A 12,582-nucleotide genomic window follows, 5' to 3' on the forward strand; every position below is an offset into this window, starting at 1 on the left:
GTTTGCCATTGTCAAGGAGTGATTGAGACCCGGTGATGGAAGTCCTAAAAATAGACGGAAGGATTAACACGAGTATCAACAAACATATAGTCGCTTGCGTTGTTGTTTGTTGTTATTTACTTTTAATTTTCATTTCCTATTTCTTAATTCAAAGTATTAACATTCAATTAAATGGCACATAATTTACATAGCTAGAAATGAACTGAAAAATAAAAATAAAAATAAAAATAAAATTATATACCCAATTGCTCATTTTCAAAGCACGTAAAGATACAAGTCCATTCCTCTTTGATATCAAACTATATGCTAAATTGCTCATTTTCAAAGCACGTAAAGATACAACTTCATTCCTCTCTCATTTGATTATTATAAATAAATGAAGGTACAGCAGAAGAGAGGAACTACAAACAATATCATTCTTAAAGATTGCATGAGGAGAGGCCTTTGCATAACTTGGACATTGTGACAACCTTAATCGAGTTAGACTTGGCTGCATCCAGCAACGGATCTGATTCGAGTGCTTTCTCAAAACAATATTTGGCCTCTTCTAAAAGACCCTCTGCAACAAAAACAAGACCTAAATTGTTGAATGCAGGAGCATACCCAGGTTGTAGTTCAAGTGACTTTGTAAACATAGCTTTCGCAAGTTGATACTTTTTCTGATGGCGATATAGAATTCCCAAATTGGATAGTATAGTATGCGCTTCTTGTGTTGTTGCCAAAGACAAAGCCCGCTTGTATACTTCTTCAGCTTGTGATGGTTCTTCTGATAGTTGAAGTGAGATACCTATACATACATTTTTAATACATATGAACACAAGGCAAATAATATCGTACTTGAGAAAATGCATGTTCCTATTACAGCCAAGAGATCGAGAAAGAAAGCACATACCGAGGTTAGACCATGCATAGCAGCAGTCCTTGTCACAGGCAACAGCAGCTTTGAAGTATTTTTGTGATGTTTTGAATTGCCTAGCACTAAGAGTATGAACGCCAAGTTGGTGCCACTGCACCGCATCATCTGGATGTTCTGCTATGGCCTAGTAGAAAAAGAATGATACACCAAACAAAAATGTGAGAAAGTGTTAGGATCTCAACTGTCCAGTATAAGCCTCCTATTATTCAGATTTATTGTAGAAGGGTTAGAGAGGTATAACAGTTGTGCATGGTTCCCTTTCACAACTGTTATACAGTTGTTTACAAAAGTATACAAATTAATGTTTTTCATATTCTACTACTCCCCTATTTATACTAGACAATGAAGGTCTTAACAGAGCATATCCATCAGAGACATCAGACACCAGATTGAGTTATAAAACATTTCACATCAGATAAACTGCATGGATATATAACGTGTTGTTAAAGCCGCAACTTGGGATGGGGATGTACCTATAAGAAAGCAATAAATTACCTGCTTTAGACTGGAAACAGCACGCTCTTCGATTTCTGTCAGCCCATACTGTTCACTTTCATATGCTGCTGCTATCTCATGCTGAGCCTTGTGAACCATTGCAAGCCCGGTCCATGCTAATGGAAGCTCAACCAAGGATGAATCACCATCTCTTATAATGGAAGCCATCTCATTTCCAGCACAAGAAAGCAGTTCACTAGGATCTTGAGATCTTTCTGCCTCCTTTATTCGATGGATAGCAACAGCATATCGAGTAGACATGCAATTGGGTTCCAGCTTTGCCGCCTACAAAACATGGTAAGTTGGTAACAAAGGGAAAGAAAAAAATTAGTAAATCACAACCCACATAAGCACAAAACATCCCCAGAAGATGGCATGATGAAAACAAGAGAAAAACATCTAAGTGACACTAACACTAGCCAAAATGCACTACGTGCATAATTAATGTGAGTAATTACAGCTATCTATAATCATGAAAAAAATGACAAAAGATCCACGAGAATTTGTTGCAGAGAATCAAAGATCAAAACATTTCTGCCAAGAACAAGGACCAGGAAACCAATGAACAACCTCAAAAAATACGCTATAAATGACTGTAGCAAGGGGCCATGAGCACCTTCTCCAAGCACTTGCTGGAACTTCGATGATCACCAGTAATAGAAAATGCATAGGCAAGATTTGTCCAAATATGAGCTGATTTTCCATCTGCTTTAATGGCAGCAAACAAACATTCCTTAGCAGCATTAGCAGCCGTGGACTGTTCTGCCAAAGCATCTTCAGCAGCACTTGCACCAGCACCTGGAATTGAAAAATCCTTATGACTAATATGAAAACCATATTACAAAGATTTTTTCAATGACTTTATAATCAAACTAAGCAACAAATAAGCTGATATCACATGAGGGCATAGATCATGTCAACATAGTACCTGCTACAACTGAAGCATATTTACACAAAAGAAGGGAAGCATAATTGACCAAAGCTGCAGGGTGGTTTTGATCTTTTAGGATCAGCTCTTGGAAACACTTGACAGATAATTCCAAATTTCCTCTGAAGGAAATTTAGTTAGTAACAGTACTGAGGATTTACATAAACAGAATAAAAATTAATGTAAACCCTTTTCAATTAAAGGGTATTTCTCAAATAACTCAATGCAATAGTATACATGAAAAAGGTTTGAATATTGCCTAGAACAGGATAGCAAGAGAACTCTATTATAAAACCAACCACTATTGCATACACTTGTACTAGTCTCTGTTCCAAATTTTGCGCCTAAACTAATACTCTTCATATATCTGCCATATGGTGTCGGTGTGCTTTGTATATGTACTGAAGATAAACTTTTATCTATTAATAGAAGATTATCACCACATAGAATGAATCTTGCATTCGTTACAGACTAACGGGTACTTACAACTTAATGTGAAAAGTTAAATAAAATACAATAAGATCCAAAGTATATTTTATTTATTTATACATAAAAAGAAAGAGGCAATTACCATATGAACTTACATTTGAAGATAAGCTACCCCAAGATTACCTAGGCAATCATAGTTCTCTGGTGCAATGGCCAACAGGGATGACAACACTGAGATAGCACTCTACACCAGGGTTTGAAGTTTACATTGGTTCAGGAAAAGGGAAAAAAAAAAAGGTAATCATGTCAACTACAGAAACTGAAACATCGTATATGCCTTGAGAACTTTAAAGTGTATGGAAAAGAGAAAACACAGTACTTATACCTGCACACGACCAGTTTTAAGAAGGATAAAACCCAGCGTATTCCATACAGCTGCCTGTCTGATATCTGATTGTATTGATTCTTTCAGTTTAGAAAGAATTTCCTCAAGTTCATGAGGTTCAAGTTCTTTGTCTGAATTATTTTCTGATGAACTTTCTATTATCAGGCACTATAAGGATTATAAGAACATGTCAATGAACAGAAAGAAAGACAAAAATCAATTATCTATCATATTAAGATTATTGCACCTGTGCATGGTGAATCTGAACTAAAGAAAGGAACTCTGGCCTATCAATCTCAGCCTCAGGCCTGAGTAATATCTCTTCTGCCTTCTCATAAGCCAATATAGCCTGAAAAAATAAATTAATGACCTAATGAGAAACCTATATGCAGGAAAGTAACCATAACAGTTCAATTTGGAAACACTACCTTTTGAGGTTGGTTTAATCTTTGGTACATCAAGCCAAGTATAAAATGAGCATGGGCATTTTTGGGCATCTTCCTTGCAACATGAACCAAGCCCTACAATTTTAGCTAGTTATGTCAGTAACAAATCAAAAACCACAACAACAATGGCCATAACCATAAAACTAAATTACTACTAAGTCAAGATTACGTGTTGGCTTTCTGACCACCCACTTTTCCACAAAAACAATTGATTTGGTGACAGAAATATGGTGAGAGGAAGAATGCAAACTAAAATTCAATTGTGTAATATGTTGAGTGAAAAGCTTCATGTATCATACATGTTCCAATCAAAGATATATAACCCCCATTGTAAGCTAAAATGTGAAACAATAAATGACTAAATAAGAGCCAGTAGTTAATCATAAATAATCTAAAATGAATTGATATTTGAATCACATTGCTATTCTGCAAATAGAAGATGAAGGGCAGAGGGAGATGATGTATAATATTGGTTCATCACTGGCTCACTTTGTCTTAAGAAATACAGCGTTTAAAATTCAGTGCATAACAGTTGCATCATCTATTCATGTTCACAACTTGAGAAAGAAAAATATTAGAAGTTATTTTGTTAATGGTAAGTAGAAAAAGGCAAAATTCCCCATCTTCAACAGGTATCCATCACATCTCATATTGGATGGCTGGAAATACTTCTTCAAATAAAGAAAAAAATCTCCATTTGCATGCCTATACTAGTGTTATCAATGACTGATGGCAGATAATAGTGGCAAACAAAAATATCCGCCATATAACAATGGCATTAAGGGCTATGATGAATACTTGGTGGATATAATAGGTGTTTCGACCAATGACAGCTGGCACAGAACCTGCAGTGGCAGACGAGTTCTGACAGCACTGGCCTATACATGATCCATCTACTATTATATTTTACATAAGAAAACAGTTAAAAAACTATTTTTGAATTCGCAGAAAACAATGTTTGATTGCCTAAAAACTTCAACAAAAATAAAGCCAATCCATGAAACTATGAAATACATTGAGGTATCTGAATCCATGTTTCCTACAAAAGGCATTCTTTTTGGTAGGAGCTAGGAAAGATAGTAAACTGACTAACTGGAATACTTACAGACAATTGACTGATTAACTGACAGTTTGAGTTTAAAAGCGGGATAATTTAAATAAAAGAAAATATATTTAATGATTTTAAATTAAACTCACAGTCTTCATGCTGCTAACTTTTTCCTCCCGAGATGAAGGAGTCCCTTGGACATGTTGATCACCATCTGCATCAGCTCCACAATCAATAGAAGAGTCTGTCTTGCTAGGTTTGGAACGGCATTTCCCCAGTTTGTTCAACTTTTTACCTTCGCCTTCAATGCTATCGGTGTCTTTGGACAACAAACTCTTATCTTGACTGTTTTCATCAATTATCGACCTATATATTAATTTTTCAATTATCAATAAATGACAAACACCAACAAAAAGATATTCAGTATTCATATAAACAATTCAAATTGCAATAAGTCGAAACTTTTTGAGAAAATCTTGGTGTCAACTGAATGACAATGATCAATAACATTGATAAATTTTGTTATATCACATTTGCAAAATGAATAAAATGTTAGATTATAGCACATTTACAAAGGAATGCTTCTGTATGTTTAACGTGTCCATAAACACTTATAAACTTGTAACGGCTTTTTAATTAATAATATAGAAACTAAATGCTTGTTTCAGTTGAAAAGTTCCTTTAAGCTACAACCTAATCTAAACTGAGCAATAAGCAGTTTTTGCCAAACTACCCTCATGTACACAGTTTTTGTTTATATTTGAAACCGGAGGAGGTAGTTTTGCTTATATTTGAAACCAGATAAAGTAGTTTGTTAATAAGCTGTGTAACACCAACATTTCATGTTGAAAACATTCAATCAGTTTTTACTTAAATTATTATAGTTGCCTGCATCGATGTTGTGTTCATTATCTACGCAATTGCTTCATAGTTAGTAAGCTAGTAATTCTGTTAGTTAGTTCGTCGACAGTTAATTACAGTATCAGTTACCGGTGGATTAGTTAGTTCAGATTTTCGTGCACAGTGTTTTCGTACAAACTCCAATTTGTAAATACAGTTCAATTCATTGTTTCAGTTCAAATTCATCAGAATTCTCTTATTATATGATTCTTCGGATCCTCACAGGGTTTAGTCTAAGTTCGAATTTCAATTTGTACTCTACGGACGTAAAATCAAAATGTTGAAGAAAAAAAATATTTAAATAAATAAATAAAATGAGAAGAAAAAAACCTGGAAACTTCAGTGGGTGGAGGAGGAAGAAGTGAAGAGTCGTCGTCGTCGGTTTCTGGAGGATCAACGTTTAGGTCAGCCAAAACCACGAGTTTTGTAGAACCTCCCAACTTCTCTGCCATTTCTCGTGACTTAGGTTTCGCATTCTAAATTTCATATATGTAGTTTTTTATGCACCCTCTCATTCTTGTGTTTTTAACTTTTTAGGATTTCTTTCTTCCATTTTCTTTTTTGACTTTTTTTTGGTAAAATATGAAAAACCTTTCTTTCATTTTTTTGTGTGGACTTTTATAAATTTTATTATATATAATAAAAATGATACTCTCATTTGTGTATTAAAAAAATAATAATATCCACTTTTTGAAAATAATTTTACATCAACAATTAATAAAAATTATCTATTTTTTTATGTTATGTCATTCAAATAAAGAAATTTAATGGAATACATGAATTCTATTAGATGTTAATATAAAATTATATATCTCATTTTCTCTTAAAAAACTACTCATTGAATAAACTACTCCAAAAATATAAAAGCATTTAAATCACATTCATCAATAAAATTGGTTGCTTTAGTTAAAACCTTGAAATTAAAACTATCTACAATTGGACCACTTTACCTACATTGCCTTTGATTCATATGAAAATGCAACAATTAGAATAGGCAATACTGTCTTCCCCAAAATTTAAAATTGGTGTGCTCATTTATTATTCGTTGACGTAAAGATGTGAATTAAATAAGAGTACTGCATTAAAAAACAATTAATTGCTATAAAAAAAAAAAAAAAAAAAAAAAAAAAAAAACAATGTGACGGAAGTTTCAACGAATGTATTATAAAATTTGGCAAGATAGTTTGTCCAAAAATTTCTGTCAAAGTATAGTGTATGTCCTCCTCAAGAAGATGTGGTTGGATCTTTGGCAGTAGAATCAGATGATGGTACAAGCCAGCCCTTCCGCAAGGCATGTTGCACATCAAAACTGATTTTTTCCTTAACATTTGGAATGTCTAAAATAAGAACATCAAAACTACCTTGGATCGGGTGAACCCTTTAGTCATGTGATTGATTGAGATCAGACCTTGGCTAAAGTAGATCCAGCCTCCTATCATTAGTTGATATGATTGATAATGCTTCTTCAAAATGCATAACGTGCAGCTGGTTTTATCCCTGTTAGAGGCAAGACTTGTTTGTATAGTAGAATTTTTCTAAACAGGCAATTCACACAATAATGGAGATGGAGAAAGTTTTTCTAAATTATTAGTATGTTTAATTCTATGGAACTAAAACTTGATTGTGAATGAATTAATTCTGTTAAACACAGATGAAGAACTACAAATGTACAGATGAGGCAGCACTATTCAAGGTGCATGGAGAAGAACTTGATTAAGGATTAAGATCAAATTGTCCCTTTTAAATTACTTACAAAGACTACCATAAAAATAAATTATAAAGGCCATTAAGACACGTTGGATGAATACAGGCCAATGAAAAAAGAAACAATTTTCAGACAGAAGTTGAAGTAGACTATCCTGTCCCAATTTATTTTTCTCAATGACAAAATCAGTCTCCATATTTTAAGTTAGTTATGTGTTTAGCATCAAATGACTTGAAAACGTATATATTAAAAATGGACTCTATCCTATCTTGCCCATGATTTTTCCCAAGTGACTCGACAACAGATTCAGGTCAAAGTATGGTATTGCCAATACTTTTTATAGTACAAGTCGATTACAGATCACTAACCCAAAAGCGAGGCATCGAATTAACATTAACAGAACCCTTTATTCCCAATCCCATGTAACTAATGAAAAATATCTTCCATTGCAAGAAATTGGGAGTTAGTTTCCTCCATTGAATCCCAGTCTGTCAAACCATGTTGGGCCTCTGTGGCAGCAGTAGATTATAAAACTTATCGTGCAAGAAGAAATTTTTTCCCTTGTTATCAACAGCCTTTTTCCACCCACACCATCCCCCGTTGATTATTTTCTTCAGATCCTCAGTACCTGTATAGTGTGGATCAAGTATTAAAAATGCGCAATCTCCACTTGCTTCATTGTAATCCACTCCCAAGAGTGTATATGCAAGTACACCACCACCTGCATTTAGAATCCAAAGTGACATCAATATTCCTACCTACCTTACCAATAATCTGTCACGGCAATACCACAAACTTAATATAATTCACATCAAAGTGAATATGGAACTAAAAAATATACTGTGGAATTTCAAGTGACCTCATACTGGGAGACAATAGATAATGGCAGATAAACTAGGCAACAACAATATAGCATACACTAACCAATCATAACAGGTGTACTTTGGGTCTCAAAATGTAATGCTAGCTCTCGGCATTTTTCCGGAAGCTCAGCTCCAGATCTAACATTCATGACTTTGCAAGTAACCTGTTTATTTTTATAAAAAAAAAAAAGGCAAACAACCCAGTCAAGTCATTAACCCAACTATGCTCACAAGAAACATATATTTAAATTTTCATGTACCCTACATCTGAATTAGATCAAGTATCCAGAATCAAGCCTCTTTAGGGGTGAAAGGTTCAACATATGTTGATTCTAGGCTTCTAGCCAAAGAGAACTAAACAGGCACAGTGTCTAGTTGGGCCAAAAGCCTAACTACAATATACTCCCTCCAGACTTAAATATATGCAAAAGTAGGTCAAAGAAAGTTCATGTATTTGGTCCCATTGAGACCAAATACATACAAAAACTTTATCTGACTCACTTTTGCTTACATTTAAGACCGGAGGGAGTACATTTTTATCTTATAAATCTACATTTTCAACAATGATGGAGTACATGTTGTGTACTGCTTTGTATCAATGGATGGGAATCAGACTGTTCAGTAAGCTTTGTATTGTTAGCTTAACAGCTCGTATTGTAAAAGTAGTTAGCCGTTAGGCCATCTGTGCCAATTTGTTTGAAGCAGTTACTAAACGGCCTTTACGCTCTGTAAATAAATACCAGTCTCTGCTTCAGAGATTCAGAATGTGAATAATACACAAACTTCAGATTCATCACATTTACAGTTTCTCTCTAAACTCTCTGTCTATTTGGCTATCACAAACATCAACGAAGATTAAAATGAGCAGAACACTTACACCCAGAAGTTTGTCCAAAACAAAGCTCAACTCAATGGCACCGATCCACTCACGTGACCCAATAAAAGATGGATCTTTATCACCAATCTCGACAAGTGACTGCTGTATTTCTCTGAGAAATTTATAGATTTGTCAGGCTGAAACTGAACCATATACATGATAATGACAAGCAAGATTTTGTTTTATACAAGTAAACTTCAGCCAGACTGATCGATTAATTATTTATTCCATTCAAATTAAAAAACAACAACTATTTAAAAGACCAATTTAATAATCCATTACATAGGAAAAAACAAAACACGGCAATAATTTAAAACCTGATGACAACTCAAAAATATAAATGAAGAAATGATATCTCCCATTAAAAAAAAATCCATCATTAGAAGAGGTAAACTATAATACCTATGAGAAGGAACTTCTATAGATGAATAGTTTTGGAGTCTGAACCATGAAATGATAGTCTGCAGAGAACGATAAGCACAACCCCATCCCTGGAAACCAGTATAAATAATAAATTTCTGATACTATGAGATAATTGAACCATTTTATTTTAAGATATTCTCTTGACACTACAATGGAAAACCACAAGAACATAGCAGATGAAATGAGGAGTAAAAGCACACGAAAATGGAAATAGGAGATCAGATTTGTTCAGTGTTAGCAGGTTAAAAAGCTAGAATCTAGCACATGAGTAATATCAATAAGGCTAACAACACATCCCTGAAGTATCAGTAAGGAGTAAAAACAACATATAAAGAAGCTTCATGTGAAAGCTGATAAAATGTTATTGGCTTGAATTTGACGCCCTTAAACCAGTTTTAGTACATAATAAAGTCATTGAGATTAATGTTAAATAACTCATAATGTATTTGCAAAAGCTCTAACAGCAGCTTGATAAAAATGACCTGGAGGAAGCTCTTGCAAATGCCGACCAAAATTCCCTTCTATAATAAAGGGAGGTACTACTACATTTCTGGTTTCCTATAGATTAGTTTATCATATAGCATTATTATACACTAAAACCACACTCTTGATTGGTTAGGCTGATTTTATTTTGTATTATAATTTTTACAGACAAATAGGCTGGAATTATTTTTAAAAGATTAGATAACAAGAATAACATTTATTATTATACTTTTAGTCATGTTAACAACTTAAAATTATTTTTCAGTATTCAAACAGTAAACTGTAATTGGCGAAATAAGAGTATGTTCTTGATAATCTAAAACTACTCACCAATAACAACTATGGTGTGTTTGTGTTTGAATTATAAATATTCACCACTTGGACATTTTGACCAAGGCCAAGAATATAAAAACACATAATTTCAAGAACGTGTGTGACAACCATTACAAAGCAGAAGAATTGCACTTACCGAATCATTGAAACCATCCTGAAGATAATGATGGTATTCATAGGAACCTTGAACAAGGGAAACAGTTCCCCCAGTAACTGCATAAACCACGACACTTTAAATGAGACAATGAGGCAAAGAAGAAATAGATTAAGAATGAGCAAAGACCATAATGGCAACTAACCCCCACTGCTTGGAATCCCAATGTGTACATCTTTGAGCAAAGCTGAACCTGATATTACCACTAAATATTAATAAACTTTGTACATATGATAAACAAATGGTGAAGTAGTATTGGAATTGAAAAATACAAATTGGAAAAAGACAGATGCAATCATGAAATTTAGCACTTATAGAACTAAGAACATGAACTTTCCATTTGTATGTGCATACTACCTTTCTGTAGAGAGACAGCACCACTATTTTTTAATTTTGAAAAATCCAAGGCATTAGCAATTCTTAGAAGGGGGCGATCATGAGGTAGCCCCAACCTTGAGTGCAAGGATCTCCTAAATTCAACTGCAGAAAGAATGAGAGATATATGAATCACTGACATAACCTGAGATCATAATGATAAAGTAGAATGGCCAGCCCTACAGATTCAGTAGATACATTCCTATCTGAAATTTAGCAACAGTACACAGTGGACAAGGTAAAAGAAGATTCCTAATTTCCTATCCATGGACCATGCAAAATTTCAACAGCATACCTTGCTTCATTTCTGTCTCCCCAAAACTTAGTTCATAGAAAACAGTTATTGGATGAAGAATCCCAGGAGGACTAAAGTGACAGGGTTTTAGCTGACAATTAAATAAATTGTTAGTCAATCAAAAGAACAAAAAGTATTGAATAAATATGTCAAAATATAACTTTACTATGAAACTTTATATAGATAGATGAAACATAAAAGGTAAAAAAAAAAAAACAAATAAATAAATAAGAAATTACTATATACTATTCACACAAAAATAACAAAACGTTCATTAATAATAAGAAAATGATTTTCTTGTGACTTGGAATCCTAATGGAATAGTAGAACCAAGGTAAACTTATGTAACTACAAAGATGAGCCCATTGCCTCACCTGAGGATGTTGTGCCAAAAGGTTAGGCAACATAGAGTTCTGCAGGATATTTAACTGGTCAATTAAGCCAGGGATGATTAAACATGAAATTGCATGTCTCAGTGGAAGCTCTCTGGAAGAATAGCATAGTACATCTAGCTTAATATCCACAACAACGAGTCTGGCTTCTTCCAGAACTGAAAGCAATAATTCAATTTCAATTAAAAATGCTAAAAACACCAGCATTAAAGTAATTCAATACCAAGTATGGCCCTCAAATCCTGACCTGGAAGATATTCTGCTATAGGCGCAGCAGATGCTGATGATGGCCCTAAGCTATTAAATAGAACACTCACTTGGATAATATCTGCATTCTAAGCAAAAGAAAATTTCACAAAATTGACAATAGTAGTAGTTTGATTATTCGTAAATGATGCAGCAAAAAAATAAAGACCGAGATCTAAAAAAATTGTAAATAACATAAGATAATAATATAGAAAAATTTAAACAGTTAAAATGACAACTGGAGAGAGATAAAAAGAATATCATAATCTTTTATGTTACCTCCATGGAAAAAGTTGCTTTGTTGTTGATGGAAAAGTATGAACAAGATAGTGAACTTGCATCAATGCCATTATCACCCTTCACAAAATACTTGGTTTTGGAGAGGTCTGTGTGAAAGTCTAATTGTACACCTCGAACTATGGCAGGTGAAGGTTGATCTGGACAGTTTTTGCTCAATGTTTCTAACATGTACACAGCCTGAGGGTCTTTCAACTTGGCAATAACAGCTTCAGTTGCCTGTACATATGCTTTTTCAACATCTGTGGAACAAAATTTGTCCAGAGTTTACTGCATTTAGAACATAGTTAAACATGCATCTTAGATGATTCACTGACATCCAGATATTATCCTGTACAGCTGAACACTAAGATTTACCCCCCTTACTTAACATTGAAATCAAATACATGAATTTCATCCAATTGAATGCAAAAATTCACCTCATGTTCAAAATTTGTATTGTGAATCTTTGCTTATGGACTCATTCCATGCAGTCACAAAAACATGCATTCACTGCAGTCAACGTATCGGAGCCATTGGACAAAGATAAGACGCCTTCTCAAATCAGATTCAAAACAATAATTAAAAATGTGAACCGCACGATCTTCAATTT

The 12,582-nt window shown here is 33.9% G+C and overlaps 2 protein-coding genes across 2 annotated transcripts in view; both read right to left on the bottom strand.

Moving 5' to 3' along the window:
- Positions 1–216: 216 nt before the first annotated feature.
- Positions 217–6,053, bottom strand: LOC101497961 (uncharacterized). The gene is made up of 11 exons (XM_004501778.4): positions 5,878–6,053; positions 4,797–5,013; positions 3,582–3,674; positions 3,401–3,502; positions 3,154–3,321; positions 2,924–3,012; positions 2,340–2,461; positions 2,028–2,209; positions 1,412–1,696; positions 893–1,040; positions 217–787 (listed from the first exon to the last, which is right to left on the bottom strand). Exons 1-11 carry the CDS (start codon positions 5,997–5,999, stop codon positions 420–422), a joined length of 1,896 nt encoding a protein of 631 aa, XP_004501835.1. The 5' UTR covers positions 6,000–6,053; the 3' UTR covers positions 217–419.
- Positions 6,054–7,391: 1,338 nt separating this feature from the next.
- Positions 7,392–12,582, bottom strand: part of LOC101498289 (probable Ufm1-specific protease) — a 6,774-nt gene continuing 1,583 nt past the window's right edge. Inside the window, exons 2-12 of the mRNA XM_004501779.4 lie at positions 11,973–12,232; positions 11,695–11,782; positions 11,430–11,605; positions 11,056–11,146; positions 10,743–10,865; positions 10,531–10,578; positions 10,368–10,444; positions 9,395–9,483; positions 8,993–9,104; positions 8,177–8,279; positions 7,392–7,973 (exon numbers count right to left, since the gene is read on the bottom strand). Coding sequence (XP_004501836.1) covers positions 7,744–7,973; positions 8,177–8,279; positions 8,993–9,104; positions 9,395–9,483; positions 10,368–10,444; positions 10,531–10,578; positions 10,743–10,865; positions 11,056–11,146; positions 11,430–11,605; positions 11,695–11,782; positions 11,973–12,232 — 1,397 coding nt within the window. The 3' untranslated portion in view covers positions 7,392–7,743. The remainder of the gene's footprint in view (positions 7,974–8,176; positions 8,280–8,992; positions 9,105–9,394; positions 9,484–10,367; positions 10,445–10,530; positions 10,579–10,742; positions 10,866–11,055; positions 11,147–11,429; positions 11,606–11,694; positions 11,783–11,972; positions 12,233–12,582) is intronic.

This window comes from Cicer arietinum, chromosome 5 (assembly GCF_000331145.2).
Source record: "Cicer arietinum cultivar CDC Frontier isolate Library 1 chromosome 5, Cicar.CDCFrontier_v2.0, whole genome shotgun sequence".
NCBI lineage: Eukaryota > Viridiplantae > Streptophyta > Magnoliopsida > Fabales > Fabaceae > Cicer > Cicer arietinum.

Excerpts from the sequence above, each read along its gene's own strand:
- LOC101497961 (XM_004501778.4), bottom strand. The coding sequence starts at position 5,999 with ATGGCAGAGAAGTTGGGAGGTTCTACAAAACTCGTGGTTTTGGCTGAC. Across the intron at positions 3,013-3,153 it reads TTAAAACTGGTCGTGTGCAG|AGTGCTATCTCAGTGTTGTC; the intron begins GTATAAGTACTG and ends ACCCTGGTGTAG. Across the intron at positions 1,041-1,411 it reads CTGTTTCCAGTCTAAAGCAG|GCCATAGCAGAACATCCAGA; the intron begins GTAATTTATTGC and ends TTTTTCTACTAG.